Below are 26,203 nucleotides of genomic sequence, written 5' to 3' on the forward strand. Positions count from 1 at the left end.
TTTATGCAGACTTGTTCTGCAAAACCCATCAGTCCTGATCCCCTTATATCCCCTCAGGGAATCTGCAACCATAGATGACACAAAATTTACTTTCATTAGCAAAAAATGAAGCATAGCACTAATTTAAATGTAGGAAAGTCTCCTGAATATTTGTGCTTTGCCTGCTGTGGGTCTCTCCAGGGCAATGTCTGCTCTCAGAAATCACTGGGGCAGAGCTGCTACGGAGCATTTGTTCCCACACAGCACACTGTTACCAGTTTGCAACCCCAGCAAATCTGAGTTTACAATCCTCACAGCCAAAGGTATTTGCAAAGTCTGAAGTCATGAGCAATGCTAGCTAAGCATACAGAGCTATGGAAAATGCACACTAAAGACCATAAACACATGGAGTCTTCAACTCAGTATAAGTACTGAAGATTAGCCTGGGTGTGTGGTCAAGGTAGATTTGAGAGCTAGCAGCAGAACTTTTTCCTTGCCTACATCATAAATACTGATAGCTTTTTGCTTGCCTGGGACATAGTACATCCTGAGTGCATTACTTCTCCTTTCTGTATATTAGTTTTCTCATCTGTAAAATAAGCTCCTTCATTTTTTAAAACCAGCAGTACTGACAAGTGCTGTATACTCAACTGATAAAGTGAATGGATAAACAACTGATGTCCAATACACAATATGAAGAGACCTTTGAATGCTGCATTTGCTAAGAGTTTCACACAGAGCTTTCCAAAATTTTCAGTTGGATGAAGAACCCTACTTTGATCCTAAGATTTCTTTTTTTTTTTTTCTTTTTTTCTTTTTCTTTTATTTTTCTCCTGTCAGCACCTGCAAGAGCAGGGCTGAATTCCCAGAGCCTGAAGTCTGCCAATACTGGCAGGAAGGAGAGGAAGAAAGCATGGCAAGAGTCACTTGCCAGAGCACAAGTCTTAACTACAGGTCTCCGCGAATCAGAGATTTGCCAGCAAAGCAATACGAATGGGCATTTTGAAATTAACCTGGAAGGGTCTGAAAAGCTTTGCAATACTTGCTAAAAGGCAACTGCCAGCTCCCCAGGCTCAGCTGAGGTGGGAGAGATATCTCCTGTGGGAAGAGCAGGTGTCTTCATGTTTTTTCACAGAAACACAAGTATTCTCCATCCTTAGCTCCTTTGATCCTATGAAATATGGATATATGCATGTGGCCAGCAGTATATGTGCATTCCTACACAAGCAATCACTGAACTTAATGCAGCATGATCATCCAAGTCGACCTTAGGCAAAAATACTTGTTTCTTGCTTACGTGGTCTGGATGCTGTAACCGATTTCATATACTTCTTCTGGGGCTGCTCAAAGTCAAATTGCAAAGCAGCTGCCAAAAATGTCTCTCCATGTAAAATTTACAACATGCATTTCTGAAGTGGTAGCTGATGTGCCTGGCCAATTTGTCGAAAATGTCTGTGTAGCTAAAATTTTTGAAAAGAGAAAATCACAGGATCTGCAAACACATCTGCAAAATGTTCTTCAGCAACTACTGCTCATTCTGAGTGCAAACCTTGAGAATAAACACTAACTTCTGTAACTGAAAGAGGACAAATATAAGTCAAACCTTTAGACTACTACTTATGACAAAAAACTCAATATACACCTATTAAATTTCCTTACAGTAGAGGCATTGTTCAGTTTTAAACAATTAGCATAACTTCTTCAAACTCAAAACCAGATGAATACAATCTTCACATTTTAGCAAATATATCTGCTGCAAATAAATAATTTTCTAATTATAAAAACTGACTACTTTATAGACCTTGTTCTTACATTCTGGAATGAGCTATTGCATCAATTAAAAGAAAAGCACTTCTTTTCCCATCATAGGAGAAGCCATGGCAAATTGGTTCATAAATATTCACTGGTATTTTAGCAATGGCCATAAAAAGGAGACATTTTATTGACTATCCCGGAAACAGTGCATCTTAAAGCATCCCTGAGAAAGGAGAGCTGAGGAGAGGCTTTTGTTGCAAGGAGCTTCCAAGTAACAGTGAGGTCCTGAAGCAGCCACAGGTCACACTCATAAAAAGATTTATAATACCACTGTGGCAGAAGAAAAACATGATGGATGCACTTGTGTCTGTTCATACCTTACAGTGACGTTATCAGGAACGTGCCTGGTGGGGCAGCCGAGCTGGTGGATGGGAGATGTCTCACCCAACGCACCTGGGACAGGGCAGGCAGACAGCGTGAGCGCAGCTGGTCCTTGCCCAGGAGAGTAGGTCTGGATGCAGGTTTCAGGTAAGAAGGCTTGTCTGGAACTGCTTTCCAGATTTGAGGAGGTTTTTCGTTTTAAATCCACACAATTGATTACTATGGTGAGTATTCTGCACAGATAACAAATAAACTCTACAAGGCAGGGAGGCTCCTGCATCTCCCCACTGTCCTGTTCGCAGAAACTCCACGGCTCTGGGTGGCTGTGTAGCTGCTCGTCTACACAGCAGAGCAGGAGAGCAAATGAGCTACAAAACAAGGCTGCCCCAGCTGCATGAACTGCTTAAAGAATTAAAATTAACAAATTCAAAACAAACTGCAAGTGTTCTTAGAGCTAAAGAAGAGAAAAGGAGGCTGAGGGGAGACCTTATTGCTGTCTACAACTGAAAGGAGACTGTAGCATGGAGGGTGTTGGTCTCTTCTCCCAAGTAGCAAGTGATAGGACGAGAGGAAACAGCCTCAAGTTGCACCAGGGGAGGTTTAGGTTGGATATTAGCAAACATTTCTTCACAGAAAGGGTTGTGAAGCATTGGAACAGGCTGCCCAGGAAAGTGGTGGAGTCACCATCCCTGAAGGCGTTTAAAAAACATTTAGATGAGGTTCTCAGGGACATGGTTTAGTGCTAGAGTTAGGTTATGGTTGGACTCAATGATCTTAAGGATCTCTTCCAACCAAAATTATTCCGAGCCTATGATTCTAATTAATAGTAAAAAATAATAACTGCTCCTATAAAACACATTCCATAAAAGTGCTGTCCTCATTACAAACCAAGGCAAAGTTGCCATTAAAAAAAAAAAAAGTAAAAAATCTAGATTGCTCAAATCATTTGATGAAATAAGTTGTGATGCATTAGAATTTACACAAATAAAAGTCCAGAATAGTATCAAGATTATAAAGCATGAAGATAACATATTGTTCTGGCAAGAGATAAAACTGCTCACAGTGACAGCAGTGATTTATTGGAGCAATTCAAACACACTTTGAAAGTATATTAGCTTTGCCTCTGCCCACAAAGGGCGTATTTTAGCAGGGTAAGCCACACCAGTGATAAATTACACACCAGCAAGAAGTGAAGGCAATTGGCAACATCAGATGCCCAAAGGCCCTGAATTACTGTGATAATGTGTTTTTCATGATAATACCTCAGATGCAACAGCATCTGAGCACCTAGAGAAACACATCAAAGCTGTACTTTCATGGGCTTTTTGGAAGATAACGTCACGATGGTGAGAGTGGATGGGACTTCCCAGCTAAAGTCGACATGCAAAGCGTTTACAAATTGGCTCCGGAACAAAGTTTGGCTCACAAGGTCACAGTTTGGATGCTGCCTCTCAGGTGGAACCTGGAAAATAACTGCTTCTTGCTTCCAGGTTGTAGGCACTGAAGCAAGCCACGGGCTGCAGACCTACAGGCTGTCACCCTACTGTAGACCTTGCCTGCTGCATGGCTTCAACAGGGCTAATAAAGTGACCTAAGTGCTGGCATGGTACAGTTGTGCTAATACGCAGAATGGGATGGGGACTTGGCCATATTGTGGTCACCATGGCCACGCTGGCATCTTATCACTACTTCTGTGAAGGAAGCAAGTTACTAGGCATGCTTGTTAACTGGTCACACCAGTTCAAACCTGCAGTAAGAGCCAGGCTCTTCCCATGACTCAGAGTCGCATTGGAAAAGGAGCATAGAAAAAGCGTGATGACAGTGTCTCCTCCCACAGCAAGGCTTTACTACTGTAAAAGCATTTAAAAAGTGGGTTTTTTTAAGAGACTTTGGGCTAAATTCCACCCTCTGACATTCTACCATTGACTGAGATTGATGTGACAGTCAATGTGGACTTCAGAGGGCATCCTTTGAAAATAACGTGTCCCTGGACAGTGCCACAGAGAGCCACATGGCAGACTCGTGATACCAGGGGAAGCTTAACAAATTGCATCTGGCTCCAATTATAACAGTCTTCTCACTCTGACACACTAGGAAGCACATCTTCGTGTCCTTACAGCTCCTACAACAACAGAAGAAGTTAATGACTCAGTCAAAGCAGTTCCATCTTGCTGTGGATCAAAAGAAGTTTATCAGAAATTACACTGCAATCGGCTCATCTCCAAAAGATAAAGCACATTTAACAAAGAGCTTGTTTCTGGTGGGCATTTTTAACTTCTATTTAATCCAAAATTCTCCCTTAGGAAGTGACAATGAATACCTATTTATTTCTATGATACCCATTACCGTATAACCTGAGGACCTCAGACATACTGCATACTTATAGAATGAGTTTGTATAACTTCTTAGAATGAGCTGGCCATTTCTTGAGTTTATGCCAGTAACTGCCTGAGAGAATCATGTTTCTATATTTACAGTCTCCATATGAAAAATGCTCCAGTGACACTGTAACTAAAATGGTATAAACCACCTATATACAGATTGATATTGTAAAAGGTAGGTAGGTAAACACTATTCCTACAGATGGAGACTCGGAGAAAACGCAAAAGTGGCAAAACCTAGTAGTTCGTTTTCTAGTTTCCCTAAAGCATATGGGACAGAATACCTCAGCATCTTTTTGAGCCTGCCCCTTTATCTATTTTTGTAGTCTCATCTAATGATTAGAAGAAAGAACATTTCTTCCTTGAATTGAAATTCTGGGTTGTACAGATATTACAGCACAGTGCAGGCTATCACTTCCATTTATTTACAGCTCTGCAGCACCATTCTTCTTTAGAAACATTTGCAGGAATTGAATTGATTGTGTGTTAAGTGTTATTCTTAATAGTTTTTTCATTGCTAGTTAATGGAAATATGGATTCAACATTATTTTAAGGTCAATGCAGTGTAAAAGAATTAGTTTAGTACACTGTAATTATGATTTTTTTTACAGCACTTAGAAGTACAAGACAGAAATAGATTTCTTGAAGCAAGGGAGAAGAATGAGAGCATTTTTGTTTCTTCAGTAACAACAACATGAATATCAAAGCCATAACAAAGAAGTCATTCCTCCCCTTTCTTCTTCTTGTCTATATGCTTCAGACTTACATTTGTTACTTAAATAAAGGAGTGTGCTTGCAGCATCCTGCAAATTCTACCTTACCAAAAGACCAGAAATATTCTGCTAAACTTTACTCCTGATCAGGAGATGGATTCTCCCCTCTCTACTGCAAAGAATACCCTTCCTCACCATCACCTCTGCTCATGCTTGTCATTCTGAAGCAGCAAAATAACCCTCACAGCATTCCAGTAATCAGGGCAGTAAAATGGACAAGAAAGTGTTTACTTCTATTCTGTCTACCACCTCAAAAACAGAAAACAATCCCTTAATCCCCTGTAAAATGTCACTTGTATAAGTTCCAAATCTCCCTTCTTCCCAAATACCCATTTCTATGTTGCAGTCTTCGAAGTGTCTTTCAGGACAGCTCCCCTGGCAGGTTAATTCTCAGTGTGGGCACAGATGTTACTTTGTCTGAAAAGCCCAGTTTCCTGGAAAACTGTTCTCCATCTCCATGTCCTCTGACAGTTTCCCAGGTTCTCCAGGCTGCGCAGCCAGCCCAGCAGCCTCTGAGATCCCATTACAGAATCTTGTAACACAGTGTGCGATGGACTTATGATTTCACAACTCTCTGCAAGAAAAAGACTAAACAGCGAGCATCAGGAAAAGGAAAGGGAAAGAAGGTGGTGTCTACTCTTACCACTTGCTCCTTGATGTCTCCCTTTTCCCATTTTCTCTATACTGCGCAGAAACTTGCTGAGGCACACAGTCCTTCCCACCCCCTCTTCCTTTTAACTAGGTGATCAATCCTACCTATCCATGGCTCTACTCAAGGGTTGCAGCAACTAGGGCAACACAAACAACAAGTTAACATGAAAATTGGAAATGTTCCATATATGTCAGGTTCTTTAGATCTCTAAAGAAAATAGTAGCAGAATTGCCAGGCTTAAGACAGTCGTTCTGGAAAGCTGCCATAAAAGGTAAATACCATATAAAAGCTGAGAGTATTTTATCACCTGCTTTTACAGCCTAGTAACTGTAAAGCGTCTTTTTGCAGCGTTGCCCTTCAAACGAAAGGAAAATTCCCCCCTATAATAGGTTCAATTTTTCTGTTTCTGTTATGTCAATATAACAATCTTTTTAACAAGAAGACAAAAACTTCTCCATCTTCTTGGGATCAATACTATTGCTCAAGCAAGGACAACTGGTATCTCTTTGTTAAGGCTCTATTTTCATGTACTGACAAAATACAAATACAATTCTAACTCATCAGATAATAATATGCTTTTCAGACCAAAGGCTGAAGTGGCCAGGATGGAAACCCTACATACCCTTTAGTCATGCAGCACCGTTCTCTCCCAAGCCCTGCACACAAGAAATCTGATGGTGCAGGATGGTCTGTGCAAATGCACGTGCCCCAGATGTCAGCTCACACCAGCAGAAAGTTACGATCTGAAGTAAAGAGAAGTCCCACACCCCTCAAAGTTCCTTTCACACCAACCCTGCTTTTCCACGGCATGATCACAGTAGTTTCACGACCAAAGGACACTCCAGCAGGGAGCTGGAGTTAGTACTAAGGCTAGGGATGCAGGAACTGCAAGAAAAAAACTTGAGAAAAAAAAATCTGGAGCAAACCATACATAGACTTCTGTACAGAGACAAGCAGGCCCCCAAAATGAAAGTCAAGCACTGAAAACTGTGAGAAATCTGTCATTATTAGGTACAGCTGCACTGCCCTAGGGGGTCACATTTCAAGCTCTTTCAAATAGAAACACAGATCAATGCATTTGTGTTCGTATGGCCCAAGAAAGCACCATGGTGACATGGTTAAATAATCAGAAATCAGAAAAAGGCAATTAAAATGTAGCTCCTACAACCTTAATTCCACCTACTGAGGCATGTGTGAATGAGATGCAGTATTTTATGACATAATAATCCTACGTACTGCAACAGAATTTGCCCTATAAATTGCTGAATTGTCCCCCAGAAGAATTTCTAGTCTTCATATTTCCTATGTTGTGAAACACAGGATTTCACACAGGACTTCAAAATGGTTTTGAGCATGACAGCTCATAAAGCCTTCACCTCAGCCCTTACACAGGTCTAGACATTCCAGCACCCAGATGAATTGGTATACATTGCCAGCAATTTTCTCCAGATGGATCCTTTGTGCATTGTGAGAAAAATCCCATAAGTAAGCTGAGTAGGTAAAGTGAATTTTGAAAGATCAAGCCTCAATGAAATCTGCATCTGCTTTTGCTGGGGCACCTCAAAAGGGCAGTTGTCTTGTTAAATGTTAAACTCCTGCCCTGGGGAGAGTTGGTGCTCGAAGCCACAAGTTTTCTTCCCTTGTTTAATCGTATGAGGAAGAACATACCTGCCTATGCATATTCTCCTCATTACTCAGAAGTCACACATGTGGGGCTTTTGTTAACTGTAAAAAATATGTTCAACTTTGGAAAGAAAGATTGACACAAAGCATAATGAAAAATAAAAGGGAAAAAAAACCTCCACACAAACTTATCTGGTCTTGGGACCATCCCAAAGCACGGGTATTGATGATGTTACAGTATCAACGGCTGGTCAATTGAGATCAGAACAGAATCCACCGTCCTTTAGGAAGCACTACTGTTCAGTTCTGCTCATGCTCTTGCCTCAGATCCCGGAAAAATATCCTTATGCAGGAAACCATTTTAAACACGTAAGGAAGTCATACTGAGCAAGATGGGGCTCATAACCCTGAAATTATTACCTGAACAGGAATGGATGTAATTATGCATGTCAATGGCCCACAGCTCCACTGCAGAGTGAAAAAAGGGACAAGTCAAAGAAGGCAGCTGATTTTCACATGAAAATAGCCAAATTGGGGGAACAATTTCAATAAGCCTTGCCTATTTCACATTTCCTTCTAACATACAGTGACAGCTCTTAACCTCACGAATTTTTTTCCAGGAAAAAAAAAAAACACTTAAGTACTTTTTAAACAAGATTGAGCTGCTGGTACTAGGAAGTCCCCAACATTCATGCAAAAAAGGGCAGCTCTCAGGGCCAACACAATTCTTCCCAAGGACACCAGCAGCCCACAGGCTGCATTTCTAGTATTACAGATACAAGGAGTTGTAGAAATTGCAGGTGTTTAGAGAAATAAGGTTTTAAAAAGGACAGTTTTAGTATTTTCTTCTTAGTTCTGTCCTTCTTTGGATGTTAGAAAGAGTTAGAAAACACTTAGACAGCCACTTTTTAAGCAAAGCTAAAAATCCAGCTGATACACTGAATCCTGAAAGAGAGGTTTAGTACCTTCACTGTGCAGCAACACTTAGAGAGTTTTTTAAGCAACTCATGGACATTCTTGGAAAACTAATATAAAATTATCCCTAGTTTCAAAAGCACTGGAAAGACATGATCCGTGCCCTTGACCTAAGGAACTGAACAACAATTTGGAACATTATGGCTTTTGCTCATTTACAGCACAACCCAACTACGAAATTATACACGACCCCACCTAACAGCTGGTCTTCCAAGTTTTACTCCAACAAGCTAGTTCTTAAGATTTTTGAAGTCAATCCTTACGAATTAAGTGGGTGGTTTTCTGAGGGCTGACTCCTGTAACACACATGCAAACACTCCCCTCTTTTCCACATGCAGGAAGCTCTGCCTTCCGTGCAAACATCTTTCTCTAACCACTAAGCTCTATGGACTTCGTACTAAACACCGGGAATCCTTTGACTTGCCGGTATTAAAAAAATAAACCTCATTCCCAAATTGCTGGAGAAGAAGATATCCCTGTTCCATTACCATCGCATCCCTGTTCCATCACCAGTGTAGTGCGAACAGCAAAGTCCTACCTCTCAGTGTGACAGTTCTTTCACCAACTCAATACATAGAAAAATTCAACTAGGTCTCATTTCTGATGATCAAAATGTCCCGAGATTTTTCAATTACTACAATGTGTTGTAAAAACAGGGTTATCACTTGTTTCACCTCCAGACCTAAAGACTTTCAATACACTGTAACAATGCTGCTGCAAAATGGATGTTCAACATAAGCTTTGGGCATTCACTTTTGTGCTTAGTGAACTGAGCATGATTAGAGCTCTTCCAGAAATACGAATGTATTTGTACAACACAATATAATGAAAAGAAGTTGCAAGAGAATGTGTGAGACCATTCAGAGAGGAATCACAGAAACATTTTGCTTAATCGGTCCATTTTTTGTGCCATTGTTTTTCTTGACCCACCTTGGTCTTCTTCTTGGAACACAGTAACCACTGCAAGAGTATTAAAACTTTAACAAATCCATGAGAAATGAGAAATTCAAGATTTCTTTTCAAAGTCAATGTTGCGATCACTCAGCAAAGCGCCCTGCTGGGATTGCTTCACAGAAATACAACCACTTTGCTCACTGGAGACTCAGGCTTTTTCCCCTCTCATTTTCTCAGTTCTACTTGATAGATGTGCTGAGTCTGCTCATTTACAGAAGGAAACTCAGGAAAAGAGTTCTTGCTGATTAATTATGTCCTACTTGGAAACAGCTTTTTACTAGTCAATTAGAAACAACTCTCTAAGGCAAATTCTATTTCCACGTGCTCACACCTGTTTCTACAATAAATCATATCATTCTATATTTACACAATGGGCCATATTATAGCACAAATGAGCTGCATGATGCATTTCAAATGCCACTGTAAACTCATGTAACATATTAATCAGGACTGAGTAGAATGAGCAACCAGAAACTGAACTAACAGTGCCATCCTTCAGGCTTCAAATCAGTTAGAATAATTGTTTGTTTGAGGACTAAAAAGACTCAGTCCTACCACATACTGCTCACCTGACTAAAACTCTTAATAAAAATGAATAGCTCTGCACTTCCACTTTCTTCTTTATAATGTAAAAAATAAATACATCACCAGGATAAAAAAAAAAAAAAAAAAAAAAAAAAAAAGGTAAAAACCCCAGGAAAAGCTACAATCCCTTTATTAGCTTTGTAGCCATTTGGTTTTGTCTCAAATTTGCATAGAAGAAATGAGGAGTGTGTGTGCAATTATACATTTCATTTATCATTACATATCCATAGCTCACTATCAACACATGGAGAAAACAGATAAAATCAGATGAGTATTTATCACTGTAAATATTCCACCACGGAAGTATAAATATGGTTCACTGCAGACATATGGTATCTCCTTGAAAACACTGGGACTAGCATGCAGAGTCAACAGGCCTCTGGACAATGCCCTACAAACCCACTGCTATTGCTAGCTATATTTCCCAGGAACAAGTATCTTGCTCCTTTTATTGCAAGGCTATATTTCTGGGAGACAGAGATGAGAGAATCGAAGAAAAGCAGAAAAACATTTGTATTCTCTTACTTAGAAATGTTTTCTTTGTTAAAATGACCCTGACATAAAAAACGCCTGGCTTTCCATTTTCATGGGGTTAGTTAGGGATTGAATGGCTCCTGCCTATTGCTCCAGTGGGCCAGTATGCCGAAGCACACTTCTGGAGTAGAAAAATAGAGCTTGTTCTCTTCCTCCTGCATATTTTTTTTCACATTTTCACATCCTTTCCCTCTCCTATGAGAGCATCCTGGACAGAGCTCCATCATATGAATTGATGACCCCTATCATACACACTTCATTGATTCTTTCACTGGGCAGCTACCACTGAGCTGGCTGAAAAGCCTCCAGGTGAAGCAAGGCCAGCAATGTGGCTTTGGGACCTGTAAGGCATACATGGGAGCTGTGAGAAGCAGCAGCGTAGCACCAAGGGGAAAGGTGTCCCCTGAAGCTGCAAGGGCAGGAGACAGAGACTAAAGGTAAAGCAGCTCTGACTTGTATATTTAGCCTCCTCAGCAGCTCACCACAATGGAGCAGAATATGATATAGAATCATTTAGGTTGGAAGAGACCCTCAAGATCATCATATCAACACTGGCACTAAACCATGTCCCTAAAAGCGTAATCTAAACACCTTTTAAACACCTCCAGGATAGTGACTCCACCATTTCCCTAGGCAGCCTGTTCCAGCACCTGACAACCCTTTCCGTGAATAATTTTTTCCCAATATCTAATCTAAAGCCCCCTTGGTACAACTTGAGGCCATTTCCTCTCGTCCTGTCACTTGCTGCTTGGGGGAGAAGAGACCAACACCCTCCATGCTACAACCTCCTTTCAGGTAGTTGTAGACAGCAATAAGGCCTGCCCTCAGCATCCCCTTCTCCCTCATCAGACTTGTGCTCCAGAGCTTTCACCAGCTCCATTGCCTTTCTCTGAACTCTCTCCAGCACCTCCGTGTCTTGTAGTGAGGGGCTCAAAACTGAACACATTATTCAAGGTGCAGCCTCACCAACAGTGAGTACAGGGGGGATGATCACCTCACTAGTCCTGAAAAACGGTACCACTGAAAATTTTGTGAAAGGCAGCACTGATGATATGGAGCAGGAAATTATTCTGAAGATGTTAATATATCTACACACCTTGGACATTACCTCCTCCCTTGATAAAATAACTCCTATCATCTGAGGGTCTATGTGAGTTATGGCTGGGAAAGCACAACAGCATTTGCCTATGCCTGCACTGCAGTAGACATCATCTGGTGATAGCGTGGGTATAAAAGGTGCTTTGTAAAACCCAGCTCCACTCTTTCACATGCAAATCACAGGCAAATTCAAACTTTTCTGGAAAAAAAGAACATCGGGAAACTCAATTCAGATTTCTAATTCCTGCATGATATAATTCTGTTTCACCAAATTATTTTTGCCTTGCAATGTGACTGTATTTATAATTACTTATTGCGTGGGTCAAGGTTAAGTGAAGGAACAGCCTCACTGAGATCCTGTTTACGCCCTTACTTTTCACAATGTGCTACATAAGATCGCTTTCTATTTCTCCAACAGAGAGAATTAAAACTGCCATTTGATACAAACTATTAACACAGCAACCATTTTGAAGTAGCACATTGCTTCTTAGAATTTCATACATTTCCCTTCTGTTTATACAGTGGTACGTGGGAACCTTAAAAATTTAATTTGCTAAGGTTCCTTTGTAGGACTTGTAAAAATCCAGTCTTTCGCACCCTTACAGCCTCAGCACCTGAGGAAAGGCACCTCTCAACAAAAAGCAAAGTGGAAATGCAGCATTGCAGAGCAGATGCTATTTGAAGACGTTCTGGTTTACCAGCATGCTACTTGGAAGCCCTGAGGACAGTGGTGAAGCATATAACAAATTGTTTTGATAACACAGGCTGACAAAGAGCAAGGATAGAGATATATATATATAGCCTAAATAATTGCTTGCTCAGAAATGGCTGCTTTTCCCCCACCTCCCCTCCTCACTTAAGTAATGCCACAGGGCTAAAGCCTTTCAGAAAGAAACATTTCACAATACGCAAAAGACTGCTGAGGTTTAGAGGCAAAGTCCGCTAGCCACTTCTCATGAAGGTTGTGGGTTTTCATGGCAGAAGCTAATATAAGGAACACTAAGATTGATGACGATGATAAAATCAAACACTTGCAAAAACATTAATTATCCCAAATGAAGTATTATTTAGGGAAGTACACTTAGGGATTCTGCACGTGTGATCCCAAAAGTAATTTACTGTTTTCAGAACTCAGTGGGAGCTTTGTGTGCCCAGCATTTTACAGGTAGTGAATGGATGAAAAGCTGCCACAGTAAAAGCTTTTTATTTCTTTTTCTGATTTACCTAAGCTGTCTAAGGAACTTCTTAGAGATGAGCAACTGCCCTGAACTGGATGACCACCATGGTACCTACCTTAATACTCTTTTAGCCATGGATGGAAGCTCTATGTTGCATCTCAGAGGTGAAAAAGAAAATCTCTTCATATATATATATATATATATATATATATATATATATATATATATATGTATATATGTATATATGTATATAATGTCTTAGCACAGAGGGCTCTCAAGGCTAGTTGTAGCTCCTTGGTATTACTATGGTACAAAAATCACTATTGCACAGGTTGATCTCTTCTCCTTTCCTTCCTCTTAAGCACTCGTACGATAGTAGTCAAAAAACCGTATTTGTTACTAACACATTAGGATCCTGGGAACTGCACTGAAAACAAAAATTAAATGCATAAAAATACAGAAGAAAAATCTGTGTTAAGGTGCTTCTAATCTCAGCTCCCTCCAGATAAACTGGGGTAAAAGCTTATCTAACTTCCCACTATTCAGATATGGTTGGGTTAGGGATTCAAACTTCTAAAAAACCTGTTGTGTAAAAAGGAATTTCAGTTCAACATATCGAGTACTGTGCTTATTTGTCTCTCCATCCTGAAAATACCACTCTTGATGAGGATAAGGCATGTCTTGCCACGAGTGCATAAATAAAAGCAGAAACAGAAGTTCTGAATAGTATTAACCAACCTCTATTTGTCAGTTCTGGAGTGAATAAATGTAAAATGACTCACATTTACAGCTAGGTCTTTAGTGTGACAGCAAAGGCCAAGTAGAGAATCCTCTCTTTCCCTTCTCAATCTACACCCTATCAGACATGAAGGAGCCCTCACTAGAGTCTGCAGCAAGAAAACCTGCATTTATCCTTTTTGTTCATAATGATAAATGTCAGTGATACCCACTGGAAGTGAACCTCAGCAGGGACTATGTATCACCAGTAATAACAGAAATAATCAAGTTGTTGTTAGAACCAGACACTCAGACAGCAAATTCAATTTTTTTTTATTTTACGTCCAATACCAGTGACAGCTACCAGCCACCATGCATTACAATTAACTCATGCTGCAGGAATGCTATCTGCTCTGGTGTATAATGAGTGAGCTGCAACAGGGAGCAAGACCTGGGAAAGAGGTGAAGAACTCTTTGGAGAGGTATTACATATCCACGCCTGTTGCTAAGGAAACCAGCTCCTTTCTTGGGGAAGACACAAGACCCGTCTCCTTCACACAGCCACACTATCAGCCATATTTCACTTACAAAAAAAACAAAAAAGAAATGAGGACAATTGCTCACTTGCTATATAAATGCACACATTCTATATATCTACTGTTGGCGAGTCAAACAGAAAACATCCTTGCAATTGCAGAGGGATGCTGTTCTTGCAGACAGTTCAGGCAAACAATAACTGACTGTAAGAAAGGCTGATCAAAATTCAGGTAAAGGCACCAGGGTGTTTTTACATATTAAGTCTGGGCAGCAGAGCACCACTTTAAATTAGTGGGACATCGTTCTTGAGTTTCTCTGCCCTAACACTGAACACACACTGTGGCCCTTCTTCCAGTCACCTCATACTCACACGCATTTATTCTGCCATGTTCCAATCTAAATAAGTGTCTCGTTCTATCAGGTTTTACAAATGCAAAGTGTGCTTCGATTCTTAAATCCTCAATCAATAGCAACTGCAAGGTAAACGTCACCCCTCCCCGCACAGTGCAGCTCTCTGGTGTACACTCAGATCATCTCTTCAAATATTAGCTGAGACCCAAAAGGCCTCCTGCACTTCTCTATCCCATTTCATGCTTTCATCTGTGAGAAAGTTTCAGAAAACTGAGGCTCAAAGCCTACAGACCTACTGTGAGCAGCATGCCTGAAGCCGACCTGGAGATGGCCTCTGCCCCTCCAGAGAGGCCTTCTAGCATTTCTGTTGATGGTGGGGCTACATTGGTTCTAGCAATGGCAGGACGGTATTGGAAAAGGAAAAATTAATTAAAAGAAACAAATAAATATATATATATATATATATATATTTTTTTTTTTTTTTAAAAAGGAAAACAAAAAATGAAATCTGACTTTGCTCTCAAGGACTACAATATAAACCTCTCACTTACTGACTGTTGGAAAATTCCATCATAAGAAGCGGAAGCACTGTGCATTGATCCAGCACAGAATTAGCAAGAGATGATGTATGACTCTTTGTGGCAAAGACGGATATACAAAGATTCTTTAGAGACATTGTCGAACACCTTAGAGCATTCCCTACGTCTTAGTGTGGCCTCTGCAATTTCTACAGAGGCTATTTTGAAGTCCTATCCACTGCACAATGCTGTTAGAAATCTTTTCTCTCTCTGCTTGCTCCTGTACATTAACTGACAAGAGATTAACACATACTAATTTTCTTTAAAAAAAATAAAATAAAATTAGTGTGAAACCCTAGGGACACTGTCAGAAATGGCTTAGATTTTAATTAGTGCTACAGAAGTCAAACAAAACTTCAGAAGCCTTGAAAGAAAAAAAAAAACAGATAAATGCCTGTCTTAAGATTCTTATGGCTGTCAAGTTTACTGGTGTTCTCTTCCCTCAATATTTGCTTTCTCTTCATGTGTATGCTGAATAATTTAACAAGTCATTTGAGGAAGAACAAAGGTTTTTGACAAAATTGATTTTTTTGCCTTTTAATTTCCAGAATCAAGTACACTGCAGGGAGTGTGATAGTATTAATTCTGCTATTAATTTAAATTACAGATATTCTGTAAAGCTGAATGCTGGTTGTGTATTGGTACAGCACAATTGCCTAATGTCAGAAGGACAGCAGGATTAGTCTTTCTAAGACTAGAAATTTTGTAACTTTTAAGCCCAAATCCTGGGTCTCCCAGCAAGCTTCTTAAATCTTGAATGCACTATTCAGTCACAGACTCCTCCTTCAGCAGTAGGGGAATAAAATCCAGGTATGATACTCTAGGTAATAAATTTGATATGGGTAGGCTAATAGGAAACCTAAGGAGGTAGATGGATCTTGGACCCGCCTGGACACATTCCTGTGTAACCTCATCTGGGTGTTCCTGCTCCAGCAGGGGGATTGGACTGGGTGATCTTTCGAGGTCCCTTCCAATGCCTAACCTTCTGTGATTCTGTGACCTAATCTTTACCACACACCCTATACAACAGTGAAATACTATAACAGCAAGACCTTAGTTTCTTGCTTTATGCCCTTCTCATTCATGCACTTAATTCTCCAGTCCTTCAGACCTTTAGAGAAAACACTTTAAGAAAGATGGGGAACGTCCCTGAACAGCAGAAATCCCAGTAAGAATCTCCCCTGCAGTTCACACGTGGGTTTAAAACCCTCTCAGGTCAAGGCATCCAGGTTTCTCACACCATGGGAATGCCTAAAGTTGGAAGCAGATCATAAAATCAAATTAAAAAAAAAAAACCCACAAACAAAAACCAAGGGCTCCTTCCCCTCCAGATGTGATTCAAGAAAACTGAACTCTGCCTCGTAGATTCTTTTGGCCCGAAACACTGTCAAAATGGAAGCCTTTATATGTAACATTTCTATGTTTCAGCTGCTCAGAAATGTAAATACTTGGACAGAAACTAATAACATCTGTGTGGATCAGTTCAAGATTAAAATTTTCATCTTAGTCCTCCTAGTGCTACTGCTGCTAACTCCTTGATCTGATCCTAGCATTTCATAAAATGCTTCAATATTACAAAGCCTCACACCAATGTTAATGAACGCAGTACTATGCTTAACTATCTAAAACAACAGCGCTCTGTCCGTCCTGTTCCTGTCAAGCCTCTGTAAAAAATAAGAGACACCCCCCTGCAATGCTTTTCAGAAGCAGCAGTATCTGATGAAAAAAAGAAATATAGCATTAAACACAGATGGACACCTCAAGAACAAATCTGTTTCAATAATGCAGAAAACAATTATTGTAGAAGAAATAGTTTCTTCAGATAATTAGATACTTAAAAATTGAACTTGTTTATGTTTATATAAGCACAAAAATTATAGATGGAATTATGCAAACAAATCATGGACCGTGAGCTCTTGTCAGGTTGCTAATGAAGGTAGAAAGCTGCTTTATAAGGTTCTCTAATGACCATGATACCAAACCAATTTTTTTTTAGTGCTGCACATTTCCCTTCCCCTATTTTTTTCCTCTCAGTATCAGCTCATGGCAACAAATGCTTTCAGAAGACAAAGAGGAGGTCTTGGCTTTAATCTCACAACACCGAGTTTTACCTTACAACTGTGTGATAAACCAAGCTGACTGCCTTTTAGAAGCAGACCTGAACGAGGATCTAAGTATTATTTTATCCATAAAATTTCTGTTGCATTCTGAAATTATCTGGAACACAAGGCAGACATAAAACAATGAACCCAAGCAGGAAAAACTAATGTAATTTCTTGCAGCTTGTTCATTTGTGAATGGCAATAAGAACAGTTTCATATCCCAAAGTAACATGCATGTAGTTATCCAGCTCATGCTTATGACTTACTTTAAAAAAATCCTCAAAGTGCACAGCATTTGCTACAGTGAATGCAACTACAGAAACACAGATGTAAAATAACCCATCGCTGGTATCTTCTATCATAGTAAAATACAAATCACTACTGATTTATCATCAGTATATCTCTATTTTCCTATTCAAGCACGGTAACTAGGATTGAAAGCTTTCAAAGCTACAAAAATAGAGATAGTTACTAAAGAATTATATACTGATGATGTTAGAAGTGCAATTTATAGAGTAGTGCTAGATGAGAATACAGAAATAATGTTTTCTTCTATGTGGTTACAGAACTGGACATCCCACAGTATCCTAAATAGAGTACAGAAATGAGTAGTAGCAACATATCCACACAGTTTGAAAAATGAGCATCCTGTTTTTGAGAACAGCTTCCTGAACACACCCAAAGAATCCCCTTACGATGTCCTAAATACTCCACAGTGGGACAGATGCTGGCTTGACTCTGGCCCCACTCAATGGCAACACTTTGGAAAACTCTGACTTGCACAGGACTGGACACAAGAATGGTGGAGAAGATGCAAATGAAAAAGAGCAACAATGGTACGTATCTGAGTGAAATGAAGGTATTTCTGTTTACAGATCATGCTAGTGTGCTGTCAGACACCACATTTTTTGCTTTAACAGAAATGAACATAATTCAAATGGCAGAAGTTTTTATAAAAACTTCATACACAACTCCCTCTGTAGCAGGGTTCTGCCAAAAGTGGGTCACTTATGTTCTCATACAAACCAGCCGTTAAGGAAAACAAATAAAACTAAAAAGGTAAATAAAAACACAAAAAAGTTCTCCTCCTTCCTTCCAAATGATTTATTGCTGCCAGAGCTCTAATCGAATTTTAGGTGAGCTCATCTTTTTTTCTGCCCTGGAGCCATTTTAACTTAATATTGCTCTCCTTCCCGAGCCACGAGAGAGTACAGGCTCCCTTAGCCATCACAGATGTTGTGCTGACATTTTACTTTAGCCGTTTGCTGTAAAAGTCATCAATATCGCTCCACTCCTGAAGAGACCTTTTCTAAGAAAAATCAAAACAAATTGCCGGCATTAGATCCAACTTTGACCTCTGCAGCCCCAAGTGGGCAAAGTAAGATCTGAACTCCTTGCTGCTGCTTTGAAAGCTTCCAAAAGCTCCTCCAAGCAGGCAAACTTTTTATCTTTTCATCTGCCTCCTTCCCACCTCTTCCCCCTTTCCCATCCTCAATATTCCTGACCTGAGCTAAGTTTTGACAGTGCTATTCTCTGTCATGTCTTCATTTTCCTGCCCCCAGTTTTCCCCGGCTCCTGCACAACCTGCTCATGTGCCAACCTGAAACTAAGTCTGCATGGGAAGGAAAAGTGCAGTCTGAAATGCCTGCTTGTTGATTGCTGTATTCCCATCACATACAACTTTCTAGGAAGATTTAAATGTTTTCTCCATGTTTTTCCTGTGTTCAGAACTAGTTTCTGAAGGAAAAATGAGTGTGATTACTCTTGACAGTTTTTCTCAGATAACCCTCAGAGCAAATTTTTGAGCTCTACATCTAACTTCTATCACGTTTGACACAGAGGTGGAAGCTGCAACGACACCATGTTTCAAAAGTTTCCTCAAAATTAGCAGCTTGAAAGAGGAGAGGTGCACCCCAGCACACCCGCCCTGCTGTCAAATGGCTGCAGCACGAGGTGGAAGGTATTTGCTCTCTTTAGGTGCCACTAGCCCATCTACTGCCGTACCATAATGCTGTAAAAAATATGTGGCTTTTTGGAAAGCTAGTTATTTTCCAAATGCCAATGGAACATAAATTCGATTGATCCTCACACCATCTCCAAGAAAAGATCTACAGGAAACTGCGAGCTGCTTTCTGGCATGACTATCACACACTCGGACAATGACTAATGGAAAGGATGCATTTGAGCCCAAAGGAATGAACCAGCTTGGCAAATCTGTTCTCAGCCAAGTCTCAAGATCGGAGAACAGCTAAATGCTTAAAATCATCACCACAGCAGGGAGTTTAAACCATAGTCACAATGTTTTCATTTTTAAACAAGAGAGAAGAATAATGTTTCCAACTGAGCAGGCAGCTGGAAGAGCGAATTGCAGGAGAAGACTGATGCGCTAAATATTTTACACAAATTCCTTGACTCGTTTTCCAAACATGTAAGGAAAATGATGTAGTAAACACAGAAACAAAATTAGCATCTGCATCTCTGCATTGTCTGTACTCAAACATAACAACTCCTGTGCTACAATATATTTTTAAAAATAGGATTTCCTCAAGATCAAATAGCTGGATCTTCTCCAGAACATCACTCAAGTGCTTCAGACCATCTCTTATGCACTTCATTTGCCATAATCTCCACTAGGCTGTGGATATAGCATTAAACTGATAAATATGGTTTTATAACAATACAGTAGACTCAGATAATGTCATCTAAGTTGATTTGCACTTAAGTTCAAAGACCTACTATATAACGACAATAAATACGGTACCAGACTGTCAGGCAGGAAAAGTCAGAAGAGACTGATGATCTCTGTGCAATATCTCACCCCTTTCTCTCCCAGGAATGTTTAAATACAAAGTTATGAAAGCAGACACAGTCACCAAGACACTGACCAAAACAACACTCATTTTATTAGAACATAGAACAGCTTTTTTTTTTTTTTTTTTAAAAAAAAAAAAAAAGAAGTAATCAATTCCTCAGTTATAGCTGTGTTTGCCATGTCTTTGTTTCCCTGAGCGCCTGAGAGAGCGTGAACAAAATTGCCAACAGTCGCATTACAGAGACAGGTTGACGGGCTGGATGACCCTGTAAGTCTTGTTCATGTCTCACGTCTGGGCTCTTGACTTGCATCTTAAAAGACTTTCACATAAATGTCTTTGCAGGGAACCTGCTTTGCCATTCAGAAAGGTTTCTGCCAAACTCAGACAGAAAGATGAATGCTTTGTCCTACCTGGCATGTCTGTAATTGCAAGACCTATTGGGAAACAATACCCCCACCCACCTTGGAGTTACTGTTTGAGACACCCTATGACTGGAGGTGTGCACTAAAGAAACACATGATCAAGAACTTAAAAAAACAGAAAAAAACACCACTTCCAAACCCAGAGCTGTTTATTCCCTTGAAATGTGAGGATCCTTTCACAAGCACAATCCCTGCCCTCCCTCAACACACACCATCCCAACTCTGCCTACATCCCTCTTACTCTGGTGTCATCAGGAGTGGCAAGACACAGTAGGAAAAGAGACCGGTTCACTGTGAGACCTGCTACTCACTCTCTTACAGTGTAACGGCCCCCCTTCCAGCTGCACATCGCTGCAGGGAGCTGGTCCTGACAGGCACCAACCACATGGACCACCTTGCTGCTCCTTGAGCTCAGGGAGAGCAGAAGGTGGTGGAGCACAACCAGCCCCTGCATACCCGTCCACTGTGTAGCCTTAAAAATGCTTGGGGAGTTTGCATGATGAAGGACAAAGTGCAAGGGTTGCCTTGAACATGCAATGTGGCCGCCCACACCAGTTCCCTCCCGGCTTTCTCTATGCCCCATCATGTGAAGCATCGACACTGAGGACACAGCACTGCACGCAGGACAGCAGTGCTGGAGAACACAACCTCTGCTCTTCCGTGGTTCCATATCAACAAGCAAAGGGTTCATCAATTTGTGATTTTCACTCTGTTTTCAAACAGAACAATGACCAACTTTCTCCTCTGCTTTTCAAACTCAAAACTAAAACACAATCAATAGGTTTCACCAGCAAGGGCAATGCGAGCAGCTGAAGAAATGAGTAACAGACATAAATACCTGCTTGCTGTGCAGTCTGTGGGATCTGTTGACTCCGCTGTGCATTGTACTGAACTGAGGCAATGGGTCTGTACTGCTGAGTTGTTGAGGTAGGGTACTGACCAGATGGGTAATAATACACTGGCATCTGCAACGAAAGGGAACAGCAGCTAACTATGGACTTTAAAGATCAAAGATTCAGAAAATAAAACAGAACTGGAAAGAGAATGAGTTAAGCATATTAGTGGTAACAGTAAGAGGAGAGGTTTGCATTATGTCTCTTCAAGAACTGCTGCTTGCTTTCAGCTTTGCTAAGAAAAGGGCTATCAGTGTCCAAATTTCTTCTCAGATACTTTAAGAAACAGAAGAAAAAGAACTGCAATTAGAAGAGACAAAAATGGACAGGATGCATAAAAAGCTACATACATATACCAAAGAAATTACAGTAAAATATCAAATGGCTGCAGAAAACCAGCTGAAAACACCATCTTCCAGAACAACGTAATACGTATAGGCAGTATGTTGAACCATAAAGTGAACTCTGGAAAAAACGGTCAATTCTAAGCAAAGAATGGCCTGGAGAAAAACATGTAGAGGTGAGATAGAGGGAAAGGTGGAGAGTGTGTGCCCATAACACTTGTAAGAAACAATTAAATTCACGCTTTTGTTTAACAGCTTCCTCCTTCCTTACATGAACATTTCACTGTAAAGCCTCTCTCATACTTGGTATGAATACAATTACAGTTTAAAAAACAATCGTAGTTGTTTTCTTACAGGAGCTGAGGGTAGGCACTGAGTCAGAAATCTGTCAGATAGGCTTCTTTTTTCTATTCTTATCGTCATTACAGAGCAACATGTACTACATCACCTTATCACGGAGGTGAACATAGAAGTTTGAGGGTGACTGGAACTAAAGGTTTTTCCCACACATGCTATACCACTGTTACTGAGACATTTGAGCGAAACAGTTTTCAACTGACCCGTGGCAAGTTCAAAGCACTCAAAATTTTTCATTTTCAGCTGCAGTGGATGCTGTAGGTACCTGACACAGTTTGGCAGCATATGCAGAAAGACACAGGCTTGGGAGAATGTTGATTCTCTCATGACTTCTGCAACATCTGTCAGCATTCCTTTATAAATCACACAATATTTTTTTACTTTCTGTCTAGCATTTACCCTACTCAGACATATGCACAAAGACAAATGCTGTTTTGTTTTGTTTTTTTTTTTTTAATATGAAAATAAGAAGTGTTTTTGCCACTTTTTCACATGGAAGAAATGCTCCTGGAATGCCTCATTCAGCTTGATCACCCAGAAAGCATTAACAGAGTAAAGGTAACTATATCCTTTCGTAAACTGCTAGGACGTCAGAAGAGAGATCAGAAATTTTCCTAGAGATTATGTCAGATGAAAGAGAACAGGCATAGATACAAAAGAATAGGTGAGATGAGGGTATAGATGACTAATTTGGTAAGCAGAAGATTACTGAATGGGTGACTGCGGTGGGAAAAGTATCAGGATCAACAAAATGGGACTCAGCCATCAGACCAACTTAGTCACTATCACCTATCAGTCCCGAGCTTGAATACCCATTTATTCTTCCAAGGTCTATTCATTTGCTTTTGAATCAATGGAAATACTTTTTTCCCTTCTTCTCACCCTGCACCCCCCCCAGACAATATCAGCCAGATTCAAATGAATACCAGAAAGACATAATGTTTGACTGGAAAATGCTGTAAACTAACCTCCCTCCAGACAATAGCAAGTGACACCTAATGGCTAAACTAACAAAAGTAAAAACACCTCTGCAAAATTGATAAAATCATTACGAATTTGTTTCTCTGCAAAGAAAAGCCAGAAGGTATAGGAAAGCTGACCCAGACATTTAAGGAGCAAAAGTCACTCTTTAAACACCATAGCAAGGTATTAAGGGATCAGGCAAGTTCAGTGTCATTAACACATCTTGTGGAAACCTCTCAAGTAAGAGATCTGAAAGCAGTGAGAAGACTCAGCCTACATCAAGTCAAAGCTGGGGAACAGAGTAGACATCCTCTCAAATATTCTTCATTTTCTATTATCATGTTCTACAAATTTAAAGAATATTAAGCCCCTCTGGAAATACTCTCACTTCTCCTGGCTGCAGCTTAATCTGACTTAAAGGATTTAAATTCATTTGATTTATCCTCAACTTCCTCATTCTCCAGGCACAGACAAACCCCTGGATATTTGAAAATATAGGATCATGAGAACAATGCAAATTATCTCTTGTGGAAAGAGTCTGTAGGTTTTAACTTTAAAACACAGCCTAAAGAGTATAGGTTTTGAAAGGAGATTCATAGTTAAACATGCTTGACAAAAATATATATACATACACTGAAGCATTCAGAGTAATTTGGAAACATTTATTTTTATCACACAGATAATATACCAGTTAGTCAAAGGATTTTCTCCCTTTCTCTCATTTTCTCAATTCATTGCAATACATTTATCATATACTCCGTTTAGAAGCTTATCACACTGCAATCTATCAGGCTGAAAAATGTTAGTAATAGGAGTTTGGGTAAGAAAATAATTTCATTTAGAAAGATTAATGGATGAATTTGGTAGTAATCATGCATACATGACTTGCAAAGAAGAGATGTGTTTTTTTTTCTAGTCCATTGGTTGTTTTTTTGTGGATTTTTTTGGGGGGAGGCTGGTTGGTTGGTTGGTTGGTTGTTTTTGTGTTGTTTTGTGGTTTTTGTTTGGTTTGGGGTTTTTTTGTGGTTTTGTTTGTTTTGTTTGCTTTTTTAAGATATTAGACATCAAAAGAAGGGCTTGGTCTAAAATATGCACACAGAAATTTTGGGTGTTTGGTGGTTTAAGGGTCTGGAAGGATCTATTTTCATGTGTCTTGAGTACATCTCTATGCCAATAGCTGAAACGTTATTTATCCTTTCTGATATTACTTTACTGAAGAGTGGAATTAGAAGGATCAGAGATAACAAGTATCACTTACATTGTCTACTCTGACCCTCTTGAATTTTTTAGTTTCTCATTACATCAGTGTTACTAACACCTCTGTTTATGTGCTTCTCAACAAAAAAACATTACATTTCTGTAGCAGCTGAGCAGCTGACTGACATGTCAAATTATATTTGAATTGCTTTCCCGTGTGAACGAACCATCTCACCTTAGACCTTCTGCTTGTTTAACACATGTCATTCACAGAACCAGTAGGTTTCCACTATGCTAACAAGCATGCCAACACAGCTACATAGTTATTCAACAAAAAAAAACCAACCAAACAACCAACCAAAACCCCTGAATTTTTTTAAATGTGCTTCTAAGACCACAACCTAAATAAATTCTGCCTTCTTTAGTCTAAAAGCACTGCTTCTTGATCATAATCCTTGACACTGTGAAAAATCCTCCTCTTTAATAAATACCATGAAAATAGTTCACAGACGGTCCATACCTCCATGGATATTCTTATTTTGAAGGTGAATACTCACCTAATTTGTAGGCTGACCATTCCAACACATCTGTATTTTTCCTCTCATACATAGCATTTTCTTTATTTAACTAACACTGTAACAGAACTGGGCACATCACTTCAGAGACAATCATGAAATGGCACAAACAGGCATTACTTTTTCCTTTTTCTGATGTGCTTTGTCTCTAGATGACAGGCAGGGACTTAATACAGCATCAGCTTTCTGTTTTGTTCTGCCCACCTACAGTTCAAAACCCACTACCAGGCTGGGTCTCCCTCAGACTGCTCTCTAACAGCATCCCTTGAGTCCACAGGTATGTTGGTTATTTCCTCACGGAAGAGGATTACACACAACTTTCAGACTGATATTGCTTTCCTAACCTATCTCTCTGCTGATTTACAGCTTGATTCTGCCATCAGAGAGGTACCCCACCTTCTCTTGACACCACTGACAACCAGTTAGGTTTGGTTGAACAGCTTCATCCAGTTGATTAGTGATGCTGACACTACTGCTAATGGCAGCTACAGCTGCATGAATGGCAATGAAGGCAACAAACACCACAGTGATGTAAGGACACATGGAGGTGCTGTTTTTCCCAGTATCTGACTGGGATCAGTCATTCTTCAAGGATTTGTCTCTTCCCCTCCCCTACTCCCAATCCTCCATAATAATTACAATAACAGTAACAAAAAAATAATGGCCTGTGCACAGCTAAAGGCCTGTCCTTCAATGTCATCTTTTGAGATCATCAAGGAAAGACCCAGTCAGTTGCAATGACTCCCCAGTCTTTTTCATAACAAGTTTCCTAGAAGAGACATGCTATGAATAAAGATTTTGTCTTATGGTAGTTATGCACTCTATAGGAGGGGGCTTTTGCAAAGAGATGGTTAAAATGATGACACAGAATTAATTCAGGTGAAAAAAATCCCTCAACATGTGTATTACTTCTCCCAGACTCTCCAAGAATTCATGCCACCTCATTTGTGGACATCATTTTGCCAATGAGTCAGAGGTGAAAAGAACTTTAAAAGGAGTGTATGCTTTCCCACTGGCATCGTACTCACAGTTTTCCCATTTCTTCACTCGCAGAGGCAGAGCAATGACAAGCACCAATGAGAGAGTCCTGCAAAAACCAAATGTGGACCCTTGTTGGAGAGTCTGGGCCCAAAAGTGCTATAGAAAAACCATCAGAAAGAGAAGAAAACGAAAAATAGAAGAAAATAAAGAAAGTAAAGATGTATGTTTGCTATTTGTGATACAGAAAGCAAACGGGAATTTGCTACTAAAAGTTCCTTTCAGTAAAACCAGAGTAATGGTTGTTTTTTGGTGTTTTGTTTTGGGTTTTGTGTTTCCTCAACTGGATGAACGTAGATAGATCATTATTTTCAGGCTATTAAACCACAACTCTGCTGTCTATCTGGGGAACAGCTGTGATGAAAGAAGCAGCAAAAGAAATGCAAGGAGTCCTCTTGCCACTTCTTAGGCATGACATTTCAAACTCAATCTGCTTCTGCTGTGATGC

At 40.0% G+C, this 26,203-nt stretch overlaps 1 protein-coding gene across 47 annotated transcripts in view; it reads right to left on the reverse strand.

Annotated features, from left to right (window-relative positions):
• ARPP21 (cAMP regulated phosphoprotein 21) overlaps positions 1-26,203 on the reverse strand; it is a 200,448-nt gene that overhangs the window by 17,986 nt on the left and 156,259 nt on the right. For all 47 annotated transcript variants that reach the window (XM_005500016.3, XM_065051908.1, XM_065051906.1 and 44 more), the window contains one exon: positions 21,227-21,353. In XM_005500016.3, coding sequence (XP_005500073.2) covers positions 21,227-21,353 — 127 coding nt within the window. The remainder of the gene's footprint in view (positions 1-21,226; positions 21,354-26,203) is intronic.

Source organism: Columba livia, chromosome 2, assembly GCF_036013475.1.
Source record: "Columba livia isolate bColLiv1 breed racing homer chromosome 2, bColLiv1.pat.W.v2, whole genome shotgun sequence".
Classification (NCBI taxonomy): domain Eukaryota; kingdom Metazoa; phylum Chordata; class Aves; order Columbiformes; family Columbidae; genus Columba; species Columba livia.